Consider the following 26,676-nt stretch of genomic DNA (forward strand, 5'->3'; position numbering starts at 1 on the left):
ACCTTCTTCTCTCTTGTTCTCTCCCCTTCTTCTACCCCCCACCCCCACCCCCCACCCGCCATGTCAGGTCCGGCATTGAAATGTGGTTCAACAAAACTCATAATAAACAGTAGAATATCAAAGGGTGCTTCATATACTTTATGAAGTTACCCTTGGAAAAGCAAATTTGTTCAGCACCAAAAGGAACCAGACGACCATTCTGCTGTTAGGACGCTGGACAAGACAAGTAGGAAAAAATAAATAAATAAATAAGTTGTGTGAGATACTCCCTGGTAAAATGTCCAAATAAAAGAGGATACACGAGCAATGGTGTCAGAAAAATGGGCAATGATGACTGGGAGTACAGTTGGTGTCGGCTGCTGCCTTATCGGTACAGACAGCTGCCTGTCAGCCAGCTAAGCCCATAAAAAAAAAAAAAAAAAAAAAAAAAAAAAAAACAGGAGAAGTCACAAAGCGCTTCACAAAAGAACAATAAAATACAAATGGAAAAACACAGACACAATTACAATCACAAAAAAGTATAAATGAAAATAAACATGATGCTCATATAATAACCATTAATCTTCTGTAGATAGAATGCCTGGAGAAACAAGTGGGTTTGGAGTTTGCTTGTAAAATAGAAAAAGAAACAAAAAACATATGCAGTACACAAGGTAAAAAAAAAAAAAGTATATATAAATGTATAGATTATAAATTTAAAAAGTATCTATTCACAAAAAAAAACAACTGTTTATTTATGTGTGCTCTTGTGCTACTTTTATGTTGTATAAAATCATGTTTGAGCTTTGATGAACTATATATATATATATATATATATATATATATATATATATATATATATTTATATATACACACACACACACAGGGTGTCCCATAAGTCTCCATACATAGGAGACATAATACATTCCATGGTTCTAACATGTATTTCTTTATAGTTCTTCTTTATAGTTCTTCAGCAGTGGAGGACACGCATTGAAATGTGTTCCCGACAAAATGGCAGTCATATAGAGCATATTATATAAATAAAAATGGTTTTGGTCAAGAAACGTTTATTTTTCCTATGTATGGAGACTTATGGGGCACCCTGTATATATAATACAGAGAGAAGTAAAACCCAGGAGTGCTTCTGCATGTGTTGTCAGAGAACGTAGTGCCTGTCAGACCAGACCCAGGGCACAGAGCGGCGGACGGACACTTCCTGGTTGGTCTGCGTTTTGTTGTCCCGCTGCCCGCAGAGCTTTCTGGACCCAACACCGGAGGAAGTATCGGGTGGAACTGTGCAACAGCTCGCCTTAAGGCCCGGTCTTGCCGTTAACGTACGAAAAGGTGAAGCAGCACCGTGTCGAAACCGAAGCGGAGGCGGCGGAGAAGGAAGCGGAGCCAGGGAGCTGAGAGCAGCCTCTGTCCGCAGAGCAGTGAGGTTAGCCCGGGTTGAGCTAGCACACAGAGCCGCGGAGGAGGAGGAGGAGAAGAGGGAGAGCCACTCCGGCGTGTTTTCACTTCACACGGACTCAAAGTACGACTGGACTCCGGCAAACTTTCGTGGACGAGCCTGGAGAGTGCGAGGTATGTAGTGAAAACCTGTGGAGTGAAGAGCTTTAAGTGTTTTTTTTTTTTAAACTGTAATCTGAAAACAGCCGCTTTCATCAGCCATGAACACTGGACACTGACATCCTGCTCCAGATGACACATTTACTTCCTGGTGTTACAGTAGCTTTTCCACCAAGTTCAGTCCTCATAGTCTTCAAATAATCTACAGCAGGGCTGTCAAACTCATTGTAGTTCAGGGGCCATATTCAGCTAAATGTGATCTGCAGTGGGCCGGACCAGAAAAATAATAACATAATAACCTATAAATAAAGACAACTCCAAATTTTTGTCTTTGTTTTAGTGTAAAAACCCATTAAATTATGAAAATACTTACTTTTATAAACTATCAAAAAAAAAAAAAAAAAAAAAAAAACCTGAAAAAACTGAAAGTTAAATTAAAAAACGTAAGAAAATTTAGAAAACCTGTCAAAAATAAAAGCTGCCTAAAATAAAATCTTTAATGTATGTATATTTGGCTTTTGCTATTAATTTGACTCTATTTCCTCTTTTTTTTAAATGTATTTATTCATTCCAATCTAAATGACTGAAAAGGAGCAGGATGAAGAAAACTTATAATACCTGCCCCTTTCTTAAAACATCTGCTTACATCAGATAAGTTGCCATTACAGCCATTACAGTGAACAGTTTACATGACAATAGTCAATGAAAATAAACAAATCCAAAATCCATAAGTCAGTGTTTTTCAACCTTGGGGTCGGGACCCCACTTTGAGTCACCTGGAATTCAAATGGGATCCCCTGAAATTTCTAGTAATTGATAAAAAATTAAGAAAAACATACTAATAGAAAATATATGGTGAGTTGACAGAGATAATCACAATAAATAAAAGACATGACAAAGTCCGAGTCTGAAACTGAAGCACTGTGGTTCTGTTTATCTGTCAAATGTTCATTGTGGTCGGTTTCAGATGCTGCAGCTCTTTCATAATTCATAGTTTGAGTTCTTGTTTGTTCAGTATTAATTGTCAGTCTTGTAAATCCAAGGTGGACTGACTGTACATATCCTGACCAAAGAAAATCAAATTCTCACTTTGTGCAGTAATCTACACCTGGCTTTTCTGCCTCTGTCCATAATAATATACATTATATAGACTAAATGTTGTCTAAAATTAACGTTTATTTGCAACAAAGTATAGCAAACTATTACATGATCAAAAACAAATTAATTTGAGCAAAAAAATGTCTTCATTCTGGGGTCACTAGAAATTTTTGATGTTTAAATGGGGTCACAAGCCAAAAAAGGTTGAGAACCACTGCCACAAGTATAAAAGTATTTCATTACATGTTTTCATAAAGCTTCTCTATTCTCATTTTAAACTGAAAAATATTTGTGCAGCTTTTCTCTTCCATTGCTGCGGAATTCCACATTCTAACTCCCACAACAGAAATACACATTTGCTTTACGTTAGTCCGAACCTTTTGCTGTTTAAAATTAAACCTCCTTCTATGTTTTTCATCCTGTGATACTAAAACATGAAATCATATCATTCAAACACAAATGAATGTTTACTAAGTACAGTCACAGTAACTAGTCCATTAATCGACTGTGGAAGGAAACAAATCAATTCACTGTCATTTTTCTGGTTGCAAATGGGAAACGTGCTTTTCTTCGTCACATCTATCAAATAATAGTCCAATATTATGGATTTCCAGTTGAAGATTTAGAGAAAGAATCAGTGATCAACCATCAACATAAACACAGTCAAAACAAAAAGTCGCACATGCAATATTTTACTGCTCCACCTTTGGTTTTGATTACAGGAAGCATTCACTGGATTTAACTGAGCAAATAGTTCAGATCCTTCCATGGGTAAATACTGCAGTGTTTAATAATGTTTCAGCTGGAACAGGTTATTTAACTCTAACTGACGCAGTAAGTAGCCTCTCATGTCCCTAAAGATTGGACAATGCCAGGATTGGTCAGGGTCATCAAGCCTTTGACAGAATGGTTTAGGGAGAATTAGACATCATTTTCACACATGGGTTAGCCTCCATAAAGTCCAGACTCTAATTTGGGATGAGATGAAGACGTGATGCAGCAGTTCAATTCTCCATCGTCAGTAATTAAAAATGAATGCAACTATGGATGAAAAACTATGAACCTTATTGTGACACTACATGAGCATTATATGGCAAAAAAAGATGTGACAGTGAATGTCTCCTGTCATCAAAACCAGAGGTGGTGCAGTCAAATATTGCATGTACGACTTTTTTTTTTTTTTTTTGGTCGGGCAGTGTATTTTGCAGGTTGTTCATCCCCTGAAACTATGAACTGTGGTTAATTCATTTCACAACTTAGTGTTAACAGTTTCAGGCCTGTAAGTCTACATGATTATGATTGATTCACAGACAAGTTGCAGGTTTTTCTTCTCCAGTGTTAAACCAGTTTTGATTATCCATTTAAGAATTTCATCTCTTTCTCACAGCAAATAATGTAATCATAATACCTCACATACCTTATTATAGCAGCCAATAATACCAACAAATAACAAATACACCCATATTCAATATTATTATATATTTGTCAAATATGAAGGGAAAACATTCATTGTATAAATGTTTTTACTTCATATTTCCATGACAATACATAGCAGCATCACTCTTGACATACAGCAGGGCCATATATAATTGTGTTTATGTAGATAGGCTCAGCAATGCGTTGGCGTGATTGAGGATTTCATGATAAGGATAATAAAGTGGTACAGATAATTGTAATAATATAAACACTAATAATTTACCCACATACAGTGCATGTAATGAAGTCTAAGAGCCATTTATGGATCAGTAGAACACATAAATTACTTTTGTACTTTGCAAATAAAAAAAATCATAGGCCACATATTAAATATATATGTGATGTAACTATGATATTTTCGGGCGGGAAAAAGCCAATAACCAATAAATCAGCAGATATCATTTCTGCCTCTGTCCACCCTGGTTAATAACCCATAAAGACCCAAACATCCACCACCGACCAAGACCATCTACTGATCTAAACTGTTTAATACCAGTTGATCTACTAATCCTATCAATACATGTAAATAACTGGTGTAAAATACAGTTTGTCATCTTTTCATGGTCATCAGATATGACCCATTTGGACATTCAGTGGAAACACCATCATCTTCTACAACATTGATTCACCAGTAAAACCCATGGAGTTGGATAAGTGACAGTGGATGGAAATGCTCGGTTTCTGTTCAGTTAATGATAGATTTGACTGAAAACTCACTTTTTCTTCATTTTTCTCTGCATTTGATATAATATCCCTCAACTTTAATCTGAGCTTTTACGAACATCTTCATGATTAGTAAATTAAAGATAGGAAAATATCTTATTTATACTGAAACTACATGATGAAATACAGCATACAGAGTTTTTTATTATGGATAAATGGTGATAAATCACTTAAGAAAGGTTATATATAGAAAAAATGTCATTTGGGAACTGACAAAAGTAGTGCTGGGTCTTTAAGGGTTAAAACAGGAAGCACAGTCAATGTGTTCAAAGAGAAGGCGTTTTAGTATCAGTTTAAGGTTATCCTAGTTCCATCTAACTGAGTCAGGAGGTTATTCTGGTAAACCAGTATACCCAGATGTCAGATCTGAAACTGATACGCCCCCTTTAAATGATACCAGTTACACCTATGTTTTCATCTGCATTAACAAGTCAAAACATGTGATGTGAAAAGGTCTGTAGGAGTTAATTGCTTTGAGATGAAGAGATGCAGAGGCATCCAGATGATTTTATTATATCAAATCTCAAACGGCGAGCAATGATGCAGAAATAGAAGTGAAATATGACGTCTGTGTTCCATCCGGGTGAATGAAAATGAGGATTATACTTATGCAAACACATGTGGTTAGATTAAGATGACTGTGATAGCGGTGATGGGTAATGAATGTGCCAGTCTGAAGAGCACATCTTCCATCTGCCTTTTAATGTGGTTAATCTTCCAGTGTGAGATTACGTCTTTTGGAAATATCACTTTATTGCATTTATCAAAAGTACAAAAAAGAGAGAAATAATACATACTAAGAAACAAAAGCAGAAGTAACTTACAAATCACTTGAAAAAGAAAAAAGGGGAGGAAAAGTTCAGTTAATTTCATTGTCTTTCTGTCCATCATATGCATTATAATTGTCCAGGATGTTCTAGAAAATGTTCCACATTTGCAGAGTTTATGTCTTAGTAACAAGTAGAGTAATCTTTTCTTTCAACCTTTGTTACAGCAAGTCAATGTTTTGCTTCTTCCAAAAATAAGCTATACATCATTTAGCTTCCAAGAGGAAAATACTGAGTAAGGAACTTGTGTTAGAAACTAAAAAATCCCTCTGAGTAAAATGCATAATTTAGGATTTAGAAAGCCCACTTTAGCAATAACCTGATCTACCAATTTTAAGACTTCCCCCCCCAAAAAAACCTACCTGGGGTCATTCCCTCATACAACGTAAATCTGATCCCTTTCAGTGGTTGCATTTAATACAGTCTTTAAATATTAGGGTAATATTATGTAACTTAACAGGACTAATATATTGTCCAAAGATCCACTTCTATTGTAATAATTTCCATTGAGTATTTACTGCTTGAGGACCAAGCTCCAACCCAGTCATTTTCTGACACGTCTTCTCCTAAATCTGTCTTGCACACTTGTAGGACATTGACGAGCCTCCACATTTATCTACTAAGTGCCTGTATTAAGAAGATATCAGACATCTGGGATGTTCTGACTGATGGTTTCTAGGGTAGAAAGACGAGGTTGTACCTGGAGATTAGGGCTGTAGTGATACTCTAATCTCATGATATGATACGATACGCGATATTCAGCTCACCACACGATGTATATCACGATATTCGGTCAACGATATTATTCAATACGATTCGCTATAATTCGATACAGATTGGAAATGCTCGACAAAATGAATCAAAGATGAGGTGAGAAAATTTGTTTCATTTATTGGAACTGTGCAAACTGCAAATAAGTAAAGTCCATAGGACGTTTAAAACATAACATTTACGCCAACTTAAGTTAAAACTGGACCCATCTTAGGGTTAAGGAATGTCAAGATATTAAAAAAACACATATATTTAACTGGCATTCTTTATATGTTTGTAAGTTGAATGAATGACATGAAATTATTATTACAATATACATCCAAAACCTTATTCCTTGATTAAACCCAATTTTGGCTCAAAGTTATCATTACCATAGTATTAGATTTGTGAATGGAGGCAGCTATTGAAGTTTTCAAGTAGAAAGTGTAAACTTATTGAATGAGAACTGAAAATCTGATGGTTTGGGATATTGTTATGCCATATTATGTTGATAAAGGGAAAAAAAAAAGAATAAATAAATAAATTCTCATTCTTCTATCTGTGTTAATACCTCAAAGACCTAAACAGCCGGCGGCAACCTGAAGTATCTACTGATATAAAATGTTTAATAACTTTTGAGCCACTAATACTGACAATACAGTTAAATAATTCAGGTAAAATGTAGTTTCTCAGCTTTTCAGCAGCACCAGATATGACCACTGTTAATTTTCAGAAACTCCATAACAAACAAGGAAACATCGTCATGTTCTGCAGCATTGGTTTAGAAATAAAACCCATGTAGTTTGACAAATGACAGTTGTTGTAGATGCTTGTTTTTACATTCAGTTAATGATATATTTCTTCAAGTTTGGTCTGGTTTGATATAAAAACTTTTGAACATTAATATATTCAGTAAATTTAATGCAGGAAAACACTTCATTTTCACTGAAAAAAATGCTTAATGTTGAGGATAATATTATAATATGTGGTGATAAATGGTGGTGATCACTAAGGAACAGTTAAATTTAATGGAGTCACTACAAAAATAGTTTTAGGTCTTTAAGGGTTAAGTGTGTGTACTGTTCTATACCAGTATTTAGAGACATGAACTGACAGATGAGGTTAAAGTTACAGTACATTGCAGAGGTAATTAAGTGTTTATCTCAACAGGAAGTCAAATCCATCAGCGTCACATCTCTACACCCATCTCTCCCCATGTTTCTCGTTGTGTCTGCTCTCATTTACTGAAACCATCTCTCAGTTCTGTCAAATACTTGAACTTGTCCTCCAGCATCACTGGTGGATCAAACATACACATCCACGATTGATCGGATATCTGACTGGATGTGTTTAAGGTTGTTTCTCTGCTGTAAATGAGGCACTTTGACTGACGTTATGTGTCCAACTGTACTGCAAAGACGAAGCAGCAGTCGTGTCTCAGTTTGGAGAAGAAAACAGTAGCTCTCATCTGTTTGCTTTTGTTCAGACTGAGACTAGAAAAGAAAAGGCTGCTCTCATTAAGTATGTCTGTTACAATCAAATCACTCAGTAGTTTTATTGTAAAAACGACTATTCACTGAGCGAAGTCTATAGAGTCATTCTCCAGCCTGTTACAAAAGACACAATTGACTTAGTAGTTAGTTGTTAATGAACGCTGGTGTTTTCCTCAGCTCTATTGTTTTTTCACATCAACTCTGCAATTACTTCATAATAGAAAAGTTCTCTTTTATCCGGTTAAAAATGTGTTTATTGTTATTTTCTTTATTTCTAATGCATGGATTCTTGATATAATCACATTCCATGTTTCCTGCAGCCCCATCACTGAAACAAGTCTGACCAGAAAACAACTGCATTATTTAACAGTTTGGATGTGTTTCTCTGTTTTTAGTTTGTATTAACCTGTTTCACAGGCTCGTTTCTCCAGGGTGTTGAAAATAGTCATTTGTTTTACAATTTCAACAAAGAAAATCGATTGGATTGAGATTTAAATATATACTTATAGGCCCATTTATATGTCTAATTTTGGACTATTATTACTCAACTTTCATTAGACATGTACTTTGTTCAATATTAAGATCACAGTATGACAGTGAAATTTAAAGTAATTAATAAATTCAACTCCTTTTTTCATTCTTAAAGTTGCCCTGGAATAAATTGACTAAATATAAGATTAATCAAAAGTATCAGGGTCTGAAATCAGGGGGAAAAAACCTCAGAATGTGAGAATACACACCTTCTTTCTGCAGCTCTCTCCTCTCTGTCCAAATCAAAAGATATAAATACAGATAATGGTGTGTATAAATAAAGTAGTAGTAGTCACATAATTATGACAGTACTGTAATTATTTCAGTTATAAGAAATTCTCATTTTGATTCCTCCTGTTTTTCCAATATTTTCCTCAAATTTTCTCAATAAAACAGCTGAATGAACTAAAACATGTCAACATTACTGTAATGATTACTAAATTTCATCTACAACATGTTCCTTAACTTTAACTGATACAATGAGGAGCTTCTCATTTGTCAAACAACCATCACTTTGTAGAGAGCATAAAGAGTGTGGACTGTGTTTCAGTGGAAAAAGAATGAGAGGAGATGTGGATGAAGTGATTCAGTCGGTCAGGTCTAGTTCAGTAACATTATGTGTCCAAAAAAGTGACAAATTAATCTTGTAACTTGGCGTAAACTTATTGAAATGATGCTGTAATCAAAGCTGAAGGCAGTTCACTGAAATATTAGAGTGGGACTATTTTTTTTTTTTTTAGCTAAGATGTTTAGATGACAGTTCTTATTATATTACTAATTCTCATGATTTTGTCTTTAGTGAAAAAATGGGTCATGTTTTAGTATCCCTGTTTTGGAACCTCGGCTGAGCATATACCAAAAAACTAGTTCCAGGTACCAGAGTCCAGGTTCTGTTACATAATGGATACGCAAAAAGGCCGAGTCAAGTCGAGCCGGTACCACATAATGGAAACGCGGCATGAAACAGTCTATAGTCAGCTCTAATAGATACTGTCCTAGTTCCATGAAGCGTAACAAGAAAATACTCCAAGTTTTGGATGTCGGCTAAAATCTTAGTTATTCTGTTTCTTCGTTAAATGCATTGACTTGTGTTACCTCCACTGTGGTGAAGCCATGTGTTGTATTCACTGACCTGTAGTTATGATGCGTCCAAACCCCCAGCATCCCCTCCAACCGTGAAAGACCTCCACTGTGTGATGACAAGCGTAGTGAATGAAGGTCAAGAGGTTGTACAGTTAGAGTCAGTCACACTGTGCTTTAAAACCACAGAGTGCATTTAGTTACAAAGACACTGCTCCACTCAGTTTTAGGCTTGGCTTGCTGGAACTGCTGCAGCTACATGTACTGAAAAATGGTTTAATTAAAAGAGTAACTCTTCCAGATCTATGTTTAACCCCCATGTGTAGAGTTAGAGTTTGTGTAATCGATTATGGTTTGTCCTTGTTGGGGGATTAAACCTGCTCTTTACAACTTCCTTCCATTTATCATGGTGACTTAGGTCCGAGAGAAGCTGAGCACACATCATTGTAAGCTTCACATTGTAACACACGTTTTCGGCTCCTTTACAAGTATCACAACTGCTTTGAATCCATCTTTTGGTGGTGCTGTTTTTATCATGTTGAAAGTGCTTTCTTAGTCACATTCCATCTTGTTGCTCTCGTGGCTACTGTGGCTCGAAGATGAGAAAAATGGGCACATTTCTCAAATGGTGTGTTATTTTTAAGGTTGATATACAGATTTATTGCTCTTCAGGATAACGGGTGGTGATTGTGACACAAGTATAGGACTAGTGTATCTTTCTAATCCATTTGTATATTACATACAAACTCTGATCTGCACTGAGTCCTTTTCCACATCAGTCTTGAACGGATGATTCTCCAGGCTTCACTGTTTTATGAAATGAATTCTCTAGTATTGATCTGTGGCAGTGAATACATTTATATCTGGGAATAGCTCATAGGCAATGGAGAAATGTCTGTACTTTTACTTAAGTATAAATTTAAGCTTCTCTCCACATCATACAGCTTTATACTTCAACTCCACTCCATTTGTCTCACAGTTTTAGTTGGTTTCCAGTTACAGTTTTTCATCCTCTTCCTGTTTAGTCAGAATCCTGTATCTCCACATGTTTTGTTTTTACTGTAAACGAAGGATGAACTGTTCCTTAATGGGCGTAGAAGATTCTGCTTCTCATTAAGTTGAATAAACTCCTTAAAAGCCTACGGGGAAATTGGGAAAAAGCTTAAAACAGACCTCAATGTGATGCATTATTGTAGGTTAAACTACCAACAGTATACAAAGTGTTAAAAATGGTCTTTATGTTAAACACATTGTACAATAAATTAAACATACATATTAATGTAGCACTGAATTGAATCAAAAACATGACACACTACAAACAAAAAGTTGATATTTTTAATTTTTGGGCTGTTTTTTTTTTTCAGTTGGGATTCTTGCATACTGCTTTTTTCTTTTTTGTGTGTGAATCGAATTGAAAGACATTTTTTAATGACCAGACATAGTTTTATTTACAAATGGCAAAAATGACAAAAAAATGAAATATCCTTAACTTTTTGTTTGTAGTGTATATGATAGTAAAACACTGGCAGGGACCATTTTACTGCACAATTACTACATTTAATTTTAATGCTTCAAATTTGTTTTTCGTCTAATTCTTATATATTTTGACTAAAGTAAGGTTTAAATGCAGAACTTTAACTTGTATTGGAGTATTTTCATGATGTGTGTTAACTGCTTATAGGTCAGGAGTTGAACCTTGCCTTATGCATCAACAGAAATGTATGTAAAGAAGCATATTTACAGCAGGCAGGGGCACCAGCTCCATACTCACTCATTTGAACTAATAAAGTGTCTCCTGGCTGCTTAAAGTATTAATATGCTCCTCCATGTCCGGTTCTCTCCTGACCCCCCATTGGTTCATGGTTTCCCAGGGAGACACAGGAAGGACTCCCTATAAGTGATTAACGGCCCCCTGCCATGTGATAGTAAACACCACACACATGTTCGTCGTATCAGCTGTTGCACACGCGATAGTTCCAACCATAAAAACAGGCTCCGGTTCACTCAGAGGTGAATGTCATCTACGAGGACACGCAGAAGATCGTATTCCTTCACGGTTCTCATTTTTCACAGATAATGTCATAACAGATGAAGATAAGAAGAGGGGTGGGTATAATTTGATTGTAATTGATTCAGGAAATGATTCTTGTTATTGGTTCCAAAATGTGGTTAAAAGCTTAAATTGTAGATACATTGATTAATCTGTGCATCAGAACATTTTACATTGATATCTGCTGAACTTGGCTTCTGTAGTGGCAGCAGTAAACAACAGTGGTCTGCAATTTCTTTCTTTTTTTTTTTTTTTTTTTTAATATGGAGATAAAAATGGGGTGGGGCGTTAATGGGCTGGGTCTGATCGTGGACCGGCGGTGTGGAACCGGGTCACAATAAGAATCAGACGGACCTTGTTAGTGTGTGATGACAGGCAGACCGGTTCTCCCGTCGTGTCCCGGTGTTTCCGCTGATCCAGATCCACCCCCACCCCCCATTTCTGGCTGTGAATGGAGGCCGTCTGTCAGCCCATTGTAATTTTAAAAAAGTAATAACTCCAAAAGTATTGGTCCTATCAGTATGCAGTTTTGGCCTCTGTGGTCCTTGACCCAAAATACATAAGTACTCCAAAAGGCAAAGGCTATCTCTGTCCAGTTTATCAGTTATAAAGCTGATACACACACAGAGGTCACTTGGCTTTTATAATATAGATGACAGGAGTTTCCGTGTTTGTGGAAGGATTTTTTGTTGTGTTAAACTGGGTGATTCCTCATTATAGACCTACATTATTACAGTATTTTGAAAGTACAGAAATCTTCTCATTGAATTCAATACACTTTTTTTTTTTTTTTTTTTTTTTACAAATAATTGCCATAATTTAAAAACCTTATTTACTCTAACATCTGGTCTAGTTTGGTGTCTTTTAAAGAAGTCTCAGTTCTTATAACATTTTATAATGGAAAAGTAGTGGAAACCCCTACATTAAAAACTCTTGAATTATAGACGAACATTAATCTAGAGCAGATATTAGACTAACTGCTAGTCATTTTGGAGGCTTTTTAAGTGTCTGTTGACCAACAGATGGATCTGTATTTGCCTTATATTTTACTATTCACACACAAACACTTCATTTGGCTCAGTCTCTGGGTTTATTAATTGCTGCCAAAGTACGTTTGGCAGATATGTAGTCTTTGTAAAATAAACAAATGAATGTAGGGTTACTGTGTTTGGAAACCAATAAGCAAAACTGAAATTCTGCTTGGTTCTAATTGGAGTTTCAGTCCCGACACTGAATAAAACAGATAATAAAGCAGCTTATATTTTTATTTGCAGGAACAAAGGACTGTTTTATTCAGCTTTAATGCCCAAAACAATGACAGAAAGTACAGACACTTTAAGTGTCTTTCAGATAGGAGGAAGCTGGAAATACATTATTTATTAATAGTCCCATGTTGTGAAAAGCTGCTTTATGCTCATTCACCACAATCTATTAACAGTGTTTTACCCATAGCAGAGCTCAGAAATGAACAAGTCAAAACAAAAGTCTAAAATAAAGATGACGCTTTATTTACCTGCAGTCTTATTTTGTTTTAGTTCATTGTTTTGTTGTTGTAGTGTTTATAAAAAAAAATATTTGTCACTGCTAGATTTACTCCTAGTTTTTTTCAGCTATAATAATACTGGTGAGGCTCTGTGTGGCGACGGAGCATCATGGGAACTGAAAGCAAAGCAGAAGGGGAAGTGAGTCTGTGAGTGATCTGGTCTTTGGCTGTAATGGATCATGAGATATTCTAGATTAATCCAGAGTTGAGTTTGATTAATTCTCTCCCAAATGCACTGTAGGAATTCTTCTCAGTTTGATTAAATCCCTTTCCTTTGGGATGTATGTTTAACAGCCAAACCGTAATTAATACAGACATAAAAGTGTGATTAGCCTATCGCTCAGTTAAGCCTAATGGATAGATTGAATCCTGGAATGACCAAGCAGTTTCATTGTGTTCTGGTTTTTATTGTCCAGGAGGGCACTGAGGTCCAAACCTCCTCAAGCACAAGCTGCTTTATCTCAGCCTGTGATATCTGAATATAATACCGAGGCCTATTTTTGGTTTTCTGACATTTTGGCCCCTTTGAAGTCACACCGTCTTCATCCACACACACTCAGACTTGCCCAAATCTAATGCCTTATTTATAAGACGCGTTTCCAAAAAGAGCTGGAGAGCAGGCCCAGTGCAGCTCAGGACAAATGTGTAGGCTGTGGTGTCAAAGCACTGTTTTGTTTCACTTTTATTCCCACATTACAGGCTCTAAATATACAAACACTCTTGACAGTCAGAAGAATCAGTTCATCTCATCATTTAAGTGTCATTTGTTGTGTGACAGGTTGTCTGTAGAAATGCTTGTAATCAGCTTCTAGTGTAAGAGGAAGAAAAATAAAATGTCTCTATTGAAGCATTCATACACACATTACAGAACTGGGAAAAAGTCTGTGGCTTTGTTGTTTTTACAGGGTTGCATGATCATGCTTATTTATTTCTCATTCATTTTTCTTCAGATACAACAAGAAAATACAGGAATATGTGCACAGCCTTAAAAGACATACAAAAAAATTTAACTAAATGGGCTCTAAAGGTTAATGTCAATGTGACCTTAATGTGACCTCTGACCCCATGACAAGAAGCAGCACAAATGATTATAAACATCTGACATGTGTTGAATGAAACCTGGTGTAAAATATCAGAAAATTAACCGATAAAGACCCACTGCTACTTTTGCGGCAGTTCCCAAATTATTTTTTTCTCTCTATTTGACCTTTCTTAAGTGATTTATCACCAATTATTAGATTTTTATCCTCTATATTTTGCTTTTTTTTAAGTGTACATCTGATATTTTCCTAGCTTTAATTTACTCATCATATAGATGTTCATTAAAACTCAGATTAAAACAGAGGGTTATTATATAAAAACAGAGAAGCTGAAGAAAAAGTGAGTTTTTTAGCAAAGATATTAATAACTGAGTATAAAAACAAGTATCTCCATCTACTGTCATTGACCCAACTCCATGGGTTTTACTGGTGAATCAATGTTGTAGAAGATGATGGTGTTTCCACGGTAACTACGGAGCCTCTGAATGTCCAAATGGGTCATATCAGATGACCATGAAAAGATGACAAACTGAATTTTACAACAATTATTTGCATCTGTTAACAGGATTAGTGGATCAACAGGTATTAAACAGTTTAGATAAGTAGATGCTTTTGGTCACTGGTGGCTGTTTGGGTCTTTGATGGTTTAATGCTATAAATATCATAATGTCTGAGCAAAAGTGTTAAGTGTAAAGGGAGGTCACACTAAATGCTTCCTCTCTGTCTTTGTTTTGTTTTTGCTGCTGTACATATTTCACATATATACAGATTGAATCTTAATACAAAGACTGAGAAATGCATATATGTGTTCATTAGAACTTGACTAAACTAATAAACCTAATATGGACTCAGGAGTTTTGCACAGTACAGTACATCCATATTAGAATGCTCATATAATGGTGATAGTTTGGAGCAGGAAAAAGCCAGCAGTTGATTAATTATGTCAATTCACTGCAATTAGATTCAATCAGGGCCAAGTTCTGCTGATATAACAGGTTTTTTTCTATGTTCTTTTTGTCTTCAATCTATAGAATTGTGTGCTATGTTGGGGATGAACTGAGTGTGAAATTCCAGGCAGTTACAATAATGATGCTGAAGTAACCATTTGGTCAGTAGTCCATTAAAATCGGCTCAAATTCTGTCATGAAATTTACAAAACAACCTTTAATATAACAACATCAGCCACTACACTAGACATGTACAGTATATACCACACATACATACACAGACATGTTCACACTGTAGAAGATTAAGAGGGTGAAGAGAGACACCCATTCTACTGATTTTTGGATTGTTGAGTGGAGGAACTGATCAATAGCAGCATCAATAAAAAAAAAATCTACATACCTGAAATTGGAAAATTTCTTAAGATATTGGGTTATGCAATTGCTAAAACATGTTTGGTGATGTATTTTGGATGTATGATTGGTAATAATGTAAGAAAAAATAATAGATACTTGTTTAAAATACTATTAGCAGCCTGTAAAAAGGCTATTACCAAAAAATGGTGCAGATTAGAACCACCTACATTTAACAACTGGATACAAACTGTGAATGGAATATTTGAGATGGAGATCTTGACCCATAGACTGAGGACTCAAGAAGAACAGTGTCATGATAAATGGAAGAAATTGACAATTTTCTCTTCAACGTCACACTACTAAAAACAATTGTTAGTCACAAGGTTTGTTATAGTTGATGTATCCCATATTCCCCCCTTGTTGTCTTGTTTTGTAATGTACATAAAAGAAACAATAAAAATGAAGTTAAAAGAAAAAAAAGAAATTGGAAAATTTCTGCAATTACTGTTATGACAGTTATGCCTAATGTCGCTAATTTGCATCGTAGCTATTGTAGGCGGCATATTAAAATAGACAATCTCCAGTTAATTTAGAATCTGCTTGACAGCAACAACACAAATAATTTAGTTTTTATATAATTGTAATTGAATTTAGGCAGTAAGGGGTTAAATGGCACTAAATATCACACAGTGAATCTTCTATATTTCTATGGTGTTAAAGTGTTAAATACAGAGCCAGGATGGATCGTGTGTCCGGTTGTTTTCTCCTGCTGTTAATGCTTCCTCACGTCTCTCAGTTGTTGATTCACTTGTTCATGTCTTTATGTTCCTTGAGGATGTAGGTCACAATTAGTGTGTTTGCACTGATGTGTAGTTGTTGTGACATCACCCTTCACTGTGTTATTACAGACACATGTCCTCTCACTGAATGTCGGATCCAAATCCCTCTTCCATTTCTTTGCTAAAGTCTTTTCTGTTTGTACCCCCCTCTTCTTCTCCATCTGTTTCTCATCACTCTTCACAGTATGTGGTTAGAGCTACGAGTGCTGTAGGATGAAGAGCCCGGCGCACCGCACCAGGGACATCGAGAGGCAAGCTGGCTACCTGAAGCCCGAGCACTGCGCCCCTCCCCCGCCCCGCACCGGCTCCGACACCATGTGGTTCATCCGCGACGGCTGCGGCATCGTGTGCGGCATCATCACCTGGCTCCTGGTCTTCTACGCTGAGTTCGTGGTGGTGTTCGTCATGCTCCTGCCCGCCAAGAATGTGGCCTACAGCCTCTTCAACGGGGTGCTCTTCAACGGCCTCGCCTTCCTCGCCCTCGCATCTCATGCCAGGGCAATGTGCACAGACCCGGTCAGTCAGCCAAACACTTGTACTCTGAGCATGAGTTTGGCTCCTTTAGTCAGATGTATTCATGCAGATTTTAGCTGCTTTATCCTCCTGAGACCCAGGGAAGTAAGAGTTTTGAGGGTTTTTTTTACATTAAATTATCGTTTTGATTAGAAATAGCTCACAGTCCACACTAAAAAAAGGGCCATTTCTCTGTTATATAATGTGTTTATGCTTGCAAGAAGTGATAATACTCTCCATGTCAAAAATAAGTGGGAAAAGGAAGCAGGAATAAGAATTTCAGATGAGAAATAGGAAGAAATCTGTCAGTTTCAGTGGTCGTCTACCAATTCGTTAGAATGGAGAGAGCATTGCTGGAAAAATGTTGTTAGATATTTTAAGACTCCTCATCAGGGTAAATACAGAGATAGCCCTTCTGAGTGTTGGAGGCAGTGTGGCTCAAAGGAGGCTAATCATTATCATGTGTTCTGGGACTGCCCCAAGATGCACCAATATTGGAGTGGTGTCCACGGGACTTTAATATCGGTCTTTAAGGTTCAAATTACCGATAACTTTGTAAATCTATATCTTGGTGATGTTGCGGTACTAGAACAGAGGGAGGACACAAAATTATTACAGGTGCTTTTAGCAGCCAGCAGGAAATTTGTTACAAGAGGGTGGTTAAACCCAGCTCCACCAACAATAGAAGATTGGTACAAAATCATCATATAAATATTCAAAATGGAGAAATTGACTTAATCAGAATCCAAAGGGATAAATTTTATCATATTTGGGACAAATGGATCAAGTTTGTATCCTCTAGCTGCCCAGAATTTGAATCACTTCTCTAAAAATGTCCCTTTTTTCATAATCTCCCTGTATTTTTTCTTCTTTTTATGTTTTTCTGCATAAACATATGTAATGTTTAAAGAACCCAGAGGTACTGTAATGTTATGATAGTTTTTAAGTGAGAAATACCAAAACTGTAAGCACCCAGTTCATATGTTAGTTGGTTTTTTTTTTTTACATTATTGTATGTATAAAACAAGGAATATGAAAAGGGCTCTAATAGCTAATATGTGTATGAATGGTAATGTTGGAGATATTTTGTTACCTTTTTCAATAAAAACAAAATGAAAAAAAAAGGGAAATAGCACACAGGTTTCAGGAGTGATGTGAAAATGGCAAATAATTGTTGCATGCACTGAGATTCCAAAATATTTATTTAGCTTCAGACAACAGACGGTTAAGGATGAACTTTCGTGTTTTTAAATGTTTTTTAAATTTATTTTTTCCTGTATCGATGAGATGTGTCTGCAGAAATATTAATGTCATCTGCAGTGAAACACAATAACAAACTGCCTCCTTTTCAGCCCTGTTTTTCCTCTCCTGTCTCCAGGGAGCTGTGCCAAAAGGGAACGCTACCAAAGAGTTCATCGAAAGCCTCCAGCTTAAACCGGGACAGGTGGTGTACAAATGTCCAAAGTGCTGCAGCATTAAACCTGACAGAGCTCACCACTGCAGGTACAGCCACTGGGAGCATATGTGAGAGACTGTAGATTCTGAGGGAGATTACGTATTCTCAATGCAAGCCATGCAAGTCTGAAAATGTGGGAGTAGGTGTTCTGCTGAGGTCTGCAGCTTAAAGGGGGAAAGTCCTGATGCGACTCCACTCCTGTCCTCTAATTGTTCCCCAACAGCTCCAGTGCTTCTCCTGTCTGGGTGTTTCTTCTACTCCTTCTGTGTTTTTTGTTCAAGTGGCTGTGTAGCATTTCCCAGCAGACTTTGCAGCTTGGTAATCAGGAGTGCCCTCTGTGGCCACTCCATGGTTTCCCTGAGATCTCAAGACATGAAAAGCGCAAAAACAGTGCAGAGTAATTGAATTGGAAAGCTTGTGAGTCATTCTCCCTCACGGGGGAAACATAGGTGTCAGTCTGAATGAAATAGATGCGTTTGTTCTGAATATTATTGCATTGTGGGTGGTTTGGATCATACACTTGTCTCTGAAGACGCATTAGAATAATATATTACACACCCAGTGGCAATGTTTTTTAATACAGTTTCCTCACTAGAAGATTGAGTGTGACTTTCTGGTTTGACAGATAATTGATTATCAGTCGTCAGGTCTTACTTGAGTTGTCAAGTGAGTGCAATTTTGTCAGATAAATCACCCCCCACTCAACACACACATATACACACCCTCACACTAAACTGACTCACTCCAGCTCTGTGATTGAGAGACGTCTGGCTTTAAGGACTGTTTTAGTCTCACATCCATCAGCATCAACACCAGAGTGGATTTGTGACTGAAGGTGGACATTATGATTTATTCTAGAAGTCTTTAAATATACACATATCTGGTCCTTTTAAAAACTGGTCTTATCTTAACCTCCAGAGGCCCAGGAAAGTAAAGGTTTGGGCTTTTTTTTACATGAAATAATCTTGATTGGAAACAGCACAATGCAACAGTTTTTTTCAGTTAAATTTTTATGTATTTTTTTATGAAATGTTCTTTGCAATGGACAGCATCTGTCTATGTTTTAACTGTGTTTTTGGCAAATATTTGCAGGGTTTCATTGGTTTATAGGCACTTTAGGTGCTGGTGTTGTGGGGAAAAGCGATGGTCTCTCATCAACGTTGATAAAAATTAGAAGCTTTTTGACAAAAAATTGCTCTGTGAAAGGCTTGGATTCACTGGTGGAGGTTTATGTGTCCCTTGCAGGAAAATAAATTATGTTACAATAAAAAAAAAAAAACAATTTAACATAATTTGGACTGTGATTACTTTATATAAAAATTTGAAATTGGAAAAACTAGAGCAGATAATAACAAACTGAAAACCAAAATCACTAAATAGGCCCATTGGGGACCAACAGCCACCATCTGATCTAGGAACAGTCATTTTAGTTGGTTTTGATCTCTCCATGTTGATTTTTTTGTGCCTCTGCGGAAAAATAAAGGAAGGGAAACCCCTTTATTTGTATTTATGACACTGCAACAAAACAAGTAAACAAAACCATCATGGAACTAATAATCACATCACGCAAAGTGTTCAGCTTGATCAGGATTGATTAGAACACACCCAGCTGATGTGTGGATTAAAACGGTGTCTCCTCTCGCAAAAAACACCAGACAACTATGCTCTTGCACACAGTTCTATTTAGTCATGTTCATTTGATTGTAAATAAATGCATTTACTTTATGGGTGATTCTTTCATCTATTGCCTTGATAGTCCTTGTACATTCCTTGTGAGTATGGATTTGAAAAATGCCAGACTGATCTTGAAAACTTGCAGAATCCATTTTTATGTCCGTAGATGCTCTGGTTGGGTGATTAATTAGGTCATGATTTTCCTGCAGTATTTTAGTTACATGCTATTATGTATCTGTGTCCATAGTGTTTGTAAACGCTGCATCAAAAAGATGGACCACCACTGTCCCTGGGTGAACAACTGTGTCGGAGAGAACAACCAGAAATACTTTGTACTCTTCACAGTGAGTCTCACCTCAGAAAGCTCACACAGATTCACTCTTATCTTTTTCTCACTGTAAACATCACTCTGCCGTTTCTTTATGTTCACAAATGCACTAACTTTAAAAATGTAACTGTAAAGTAAGGTATTATGTCTTAGCTGTCAAAAAAATGTCATAACATTTCATTTTGATTCAGTGATGATTACAATTATGAGTCAAGATTATCATAGTGTTAATTATGGGTTTCTTTGTATTTTTTCAGATGTACATTGCACTGATATCCCTCCATGCACTGCTCATGGTGGCTTTCCATTTTGTTTTCTGCTTTGAAGAAGACTGGTCAAGTAAGAGTCCTCATATGAAATAAGGACATTTATGTGTGTAGTTGCTGAATAATAAAATTACTGCTATTCAGATGAAGTTGTAAAGTATAGTTGCTTTAAAAAAAATAAAGGCTAAGAGTTTATAAGGTTCAGTAGCAGATAGGGATGTAAGCAATTAAGGGGGGGGCATCTCTCCTGAAATCTCACTCAGTCATGTCAGCAAGTGATGCAAAGTCAGAAATGCCCATTTCTTCTAAACTGCCCCTCTTCAGATCCATTTATTTTATTGAATTTCTGTGCAGAATTTATTTAGTTCTATTACATAAATGGCCTGTATTGTATCCAATGGTACAATAAATCAATCATTAAGGAATATGACATGCTTTTTTCATGAAGTATGTAAACAGTATTTACCTTTTATTCTAATAGACCCTATCAAAAGAGAAAGGTTCTCAGGAAAATTGCCGCTTATCAATTAATTGTTAATCGATTGATAAGGTCAACCAACACATGATTAATGGATTAATTGATAATTTGCATCCCTAGTAGCATATCTGCCTCTAATAAGGGCGGAATTACAGAGATCAGCCATAACATTCTGATCACTGACAGGAGAGGTGGTAATAATAATGATTATTTCATTATGATTGGACCTTTCACTGGGCTGGATGGATTAGACAGCAAGTGAACGTTTAGTCCTCAAAGCTGATGTGTTGGAAGCAGCAAAATGATTAATGTAAGGAACTGAGTGACTGTGACATGGGCCGTATTGTATCGGTGATGACTGGGTCACAGCTTCTTGGTCCAGATACCACCTCACACCTTCAGAGGTCTGGTGGAGTCTAGACCTGGGGTAAGAGCTGATGAAATATTAGACAGGTGGTAATAATGTTTTGGTCACATCATCATCAGAATCATCAGAATACTTTATTAATCCCAGGGGGAAATTAGTGATATGTGATGTGATGACATACAGTTGCGGAAAAAATTCTTAGACCATCAAAAGTCATCAAAAATGGTTATGCAATCAAGTCCTAACTCCTGTGTGTATCATGTGACTAAAACAGATAGAAAAGAAAACATGAAATGCCTAAAAGCACTGTTTTTGTCAGTACAATGCCATAGATCAGGGGTCTCAAACTCATTTTCTTTCAGGGGCCACATTCAGCCTGATTTAATCAGAAGTGGGCTGGACTAGTAAAATAATAGCATAATAACCTATAAATAATGACGACTCTAAATTTTTGTCTTTGTTTTAGTGCAAAAAAACCCCCCATTAAATTATGAAAATACTTACTTTTCTAAACTATCCAAACAAAAAAGATGTGAATAACCTGAAAAAGCTGAAATTTTGTAAGAAAAATAAGTGCAATTTTAACAATATTATGCCTCAACATCTCATTTGTACATATGCTTTATGGATCGGATCTACAAAAGACACTAAACACTTAGTTACAGGCAGAAAATTGTTAAAATTGTGCTTAATTTTCTTTAGACATTTCAGGTAGTTCACATTTGTTCAGGTTATTCACATTTTATTGTTACAGGATAGTTTGTAAATGTAAATATTTTCTGCAGTAAAACCAAGACAAACATTTGAAGTTGTCATTATTTATAGGCATAGTGTAATATTTTTTTCACCTCTACCAAGAAGAACATACAGAGTCATTATTTTTTGTGGGTTATTCTGCTATTATTTTACTCTAGATCAAATTGATCTGCATGTGGAACCTGAACTAAAATGAGTTTGACACCCTTGACTGTGGAATTTTTGCACTTTGCAAATTCATCCCACGGGCCACATTGGAACCTTTGGCATTTGGCCCCCAGGCCGCATGTTTGAGACCCCTGCCACAGATATTGATGTAAGAACTGAAGTGATTTTGGTTATTATCAAAAAAAAACATGGAAAATGGATAGATATCAGCTCTGAAATTAAACTCTTATGAGCTATTTTTGTTGTTCTCATTATACTTGTCCAAACAAATGTACCTTTAGTTCTACCAGGCCTTAAAATGAACAAGAAATTGAAGAAAACAAGGGTGGTCTAATAATTTTTTCCGCGACTGTAGATGCTCAAGTGGTCGAGGTCTGGTTGTTCTTTAGATACTTTTGGTTGGTTCTAGCCACTTTACATTGGGATTGAACAACACCATCTGAAGATACTCTAACCCAGTGATTATACAATTGCTCCCTCGTCAAAATAGCTGAGATCCTTACTCTTGGACATTTTTGCTGTTTCTAACACATCAGTTTCGAGGGCTAAATGTTCACTTGCTTCCTATTATAATCCAACCCTCTGACAGGTCTCCTTGTAATGAGATAATCACCATTAAAACCACTTTGCCTGTCAGTGGTCATAATGGAAGGGCTGATCGCTATAATTTCCAGTGCATGAGGCCTTTCAGTAATATTAATATTTTCCTCTTCTATTTTTCTCTAACTCTAAATCTGTCTCTCCTTTCTCTCCATCACTAGAGTGCAGTAACTTCTCTCCACCAGCGACCGTCATACTCCTCATCCTCCTGTGCTTTGAGGGTCTCCTCTTCCTCATCTTCACAGCGGTTATGTTTGGGACCCAGGTTCACTCCATCTGCACAGACGAGACGGTAAGTGAACGCACCGGGCTCATGATGCCATCTCACTCCTCTGAGTTTTTCTGTAACTGCAGGATTTGAACCTGAGTGTTTCTGTCGGCGACGTTCATATTTTTGAAGGAATATTAATAATATTAATAATATAAGGAATATTTTCTTGCTTAAGCAAGACACTCGTGTCCCATCAGCGCTGTCTGACTTTTTACAATTTCAGGGTTCCCACGCGTCCTGAAAAACCTGGAAAATGATTGACCAATTTTCCAGTCATGGAAAATACACTACCGGTCAAAAGTTTTAGAGCGCCCCAATTTTTCCAACACTACTTTTATGCAGACAGAGGGGGTTGGAAGTAATTCAGAAACGTTGGGACACCTGTAGGAATTGGTAGCACCAACTTTTGAGGCTTGATCAACCTCCATTGCTACAGAACTGCTTTAAGTTGTTAACCCATTTCTTGTTTGCCTTTTTATATAATTCTAAAAAGTACATTATTTTTCAGTTTTGTTTAACCTTACCTTTTTTTTCTTATTACCTCTGGCAGTTCACCGCTTACCTTTGTACCATTTCAAGCTGTTCATTGGACTTGAACTGCTTGAATTTCAATACAAAACTGGAAAAACTGGGGTGTTCTAAAACTTTTGACCGGTAGGGTATATGTTTCAGATATTTTTTTATTGCAAAGCTTTATCATAGTACACACTTGAGATCCCCTGATTGGTACATTATGCTTCATTTTTGATGTCAACAAACGCACAATCAGAAATGAAAAGAAAACAACACTGATAAAGTGAGGAAAAAAACAAAGAAAGAAGAAAAAAAAGGAAAGGGGCAGAAAAACAAAACACAATTTGACATCTCATTTGACATCTTTGCTTTTGCACTATCTTTATGCATGTACACTTTTTTTCTTGCACTTTTTTCTGTTGCTGCCTTGACCATTGAATTTCCCCATTGTGGGATCAATAAAATCTCATCTAATCTAATCTAAAAGTATTGCACAAACTCGGACACCCCATTGAGTTTGATGCATAGTTTGTACAAACACACAGACTGGTACAATACCACTGCAACCAATAGAAGAGGGGTAAAAACTACCCAGGAATCAGAATATAATGGCATTTGTCTTGTAATACTTTATTCATTCCAACCACTACTACGTTTTATCCAAACTTTTCAGATACTAAATTACATACCTCTGCCTTTCTCTGATGAGCTGTGTTGATTTAGGATAGCAGTTCTAAATCCATCCAGATGTGAGTAGGAGCAGGTAATTCACTTAAAGCCTCCAGATAGGTTCAGATTAGAGCATTTTCTCATAATGCATCTGCTCAACCCACCACCCACGACGATGACTCACAGCGTTACGATATTCATAACACAGATAATCTATTTAAGTCACTTCAGTCTAATAGGTTGGTGCACCTTTTGTGTGTTTATGAGATGTTTTTAGACATCAGAGGATACACAGGGTGAGTCACCCAACACTGATTAACGTGTCTCACAGAAAAAAAAACAACAAAAGAAGGCAAACCCTGATACATTTTTAATCCTTTTCAGAGATCTGTTACTATGGCTTATGCACATTTAAAGGCGCAGCGGCGTGTTCACAGCTTTAACAGTAACACATTTCCTCTTGTGAATGTTATTCCTGCAGGGTATCGAGCAGCTGAAGAAAGAGGAGAGGAGATGGGCCAAAAAATCAAAGTGGATGAATATGAAGGTGGTGTTCGGACATCCGTTCTCTATAGCCTGGCTGAGCCCATTTGCGACGCCCGACCACGGCAAAGCAGACGTGTACCAGTACATTGTGTGAGAACAGGAAACTCAACAGAGCTCACACAGACTGATGGATAACGGTCTGTTATTATCGCTGGACTTCACTGAGCATGAACTCCTCTTAACCACTTCTATGTTTCTTTATGGATATTTCAGGGTGTTCAATTATAAGCTATTGCATTCTTAAATCATGTTTGTTTGTTTTTTGGTTTTTTTTTTTTAAAGATGTCACCCTTTTCTTTTTATCGTTTCCCTCTCGGTGCTGAGTGAGATTCGTGAGGTGTAGCCGTTTTACTTTCACTAAAAAAACCATCAACCTCTACAGAGAATAGACATGTCAAACTGAGCAGCAACACGTCGACAGTGACTACTTTATAAGAACCGGCGAAACTATTCAAGAAACTGATATATCCTGCATTGCGTCTGATCATTTCCTGCTTTCAAGACTAAACAATGTGAACTGAAGTCCAGAATGTTCTTGCTCAAAGCAGCACAGTCCAGGCGCCAAAATGGTCACCTGGGTTTTTGTCTTCCTGTAAACATTGTGATTACGTCACTTGCTGTATTTCTGTCACCGCAATAGTTTTTTTGTTGTTGTTGTTGTTGTTGAATGCTGCAGATGATTTGCCTTAGACATTAGTGAACAGCATCATCTGATATTTTAACAAGAAGTTCCTGTCATTTTGCCTTAATATGAGTCAGGGTGAGACAGGATCACGCTGGTGAAGTACTATTGGAAGTGAGTTTGTCTGACTGGTGGATACGTTCAGGTCATCTAAAGAATGTGTCTGATTTTCTTTTGATTGACTTTTTATCTACAGTAATACTCCACCTATCTGGTGCTTAGAGCAGATTAAAAATGCGTTGAAAAGGAAAGTCATCACTGTGAGAAGCAAAGAGAAGGGAAATAGTCTCACAGTGGGAATAATCAATAATCAGGTGACAGTAGTGCTGGGTGTACGACCGAAAGTTTGAGTCGGAGTTTCTTTATGATTCTGTCAGTTTTCTCCCATCAAGTACAGGATATAAAGCATTTACTCACATCATGTATAATGATAACTCTGATGAATACAGAGGCTGTTTGACCTCACAAAGTCATAGAATATAAGAGGTAATCAGTCTGTAGGGAACTCATGGAGGCAGACAATTGTGTAATGGATGAAAACTATTATTAACCATATTAATTATTGGCTTATACAGTCATGGAAAAAATTCTTAGACCATCAAAAACAATAGTTATGCAATCAAGTACTAACTAATTTGTGTATCGTAACTAAAACAGACAGAAGAGAAAACATGGAATGCCTAAAAGCACTGTTTTTGTCAGTACAATGCCATAGCTATTGATGTAAGAACTGAAGTGATTTTGGTTATTATCTAGAAAACCATGGAAAATGGATAGATATCAGCTGTGAAATTATACTCTTATGAGCTATTTTTGTTGTTATTCTATTTGTCCAAACAAATGTACCTTTAAATCAGGGGTGTCAAACTCATTTTAGTTCAGGGGCCACATTAAGCCAAATTTGATCTGAAGTGGGCCGGACCAGTAAAATAATAACATAATAATATATAAATAATGTCAACTCCAAACTTTCCTTACATAATGAAGACGTTTACATCTACAAACTGCCCTTTAAAACTGTGTGAGTAACATGAACAACCTAAAATTTGTTAAGAAAAACAAGTGCAATTTTAACAATATTCTGCCT

General features: G+C 36.6%; 1 protein-coding gene across 1 annotated transcript; it reads left to right on the plus strand.

The window, feature by feature from the left end:
• Positions 1-1,166: 1,166 nt before the first annotated feature.
• On the plus strand, positions 1,167-25,818 carry zdhhc3b (zDHHC palmitoyltransferase 3b). Its single transcript, XM_030148254.1, has 7 exons — positions 1,167-1,566; positions 16,487-16,818; positions 18,194-18,318; positions 20,193-20,289; positions 20,531-20,612; positions 23,070-23,200; positions 24,843-25,818. The coding sequence occupies exons 2-7, from the start codon at positions 16,516-16,518 to the stop codon at positions 24,999-25,001; spliced, it is 897 nt and encodes a 298-aa protein (XP_030004114.1). The 5' UTR covers positions 1,167-1,566; positions 16,487-16,515; the 3' UTR covers positions 25,002-25,818.
• Positions 25,819-26,676: the final 858 nt, after the last annotated feature.

This window comes from Sphaeramia orbicularis, chromosome 11, assembly GCF_902148855.1.
Source record: "Sphaeramia orbicularis chromosome 11, fSphaOr1.1, whole genome shotgun sequence".
NCBI classification, from domain to species: domain Eukaryota; kingdom Metazoa; phylum Chordata; class Actinopteri; order Kurtiformes; family Apogonidae; genus Sphaeramia; species Sphaeramia orbicularis.

What these genes read in the sequence shown, in the direction of transcription:
- zdhhc3b (XM_030148254.1), top strand. Translation starts at nt 16,516, where the DNA reads ATGAAGAGCCCGGCGCACCGCACCAGGGACATCGAGAGGCAAGCTGGC. An exon ending in GGGCAATGTGCACAGACCCG is followed by an intron (nt 16,819 to 18,193) that starts GTCAGTCAGCCA and finishes TCCTGTCTCCAG; the next exon opens with GGAGCTGTGCCAAAAGGGAA. An exon ending in AATACTTTGTACTCTTCACA is followed by an intron (nt 20,290 to 20,530) that starts GTGAGTCTCACC and finishes GTATTTTTTCAG; the next exon opens with ATGTACATTGCACTGATATC.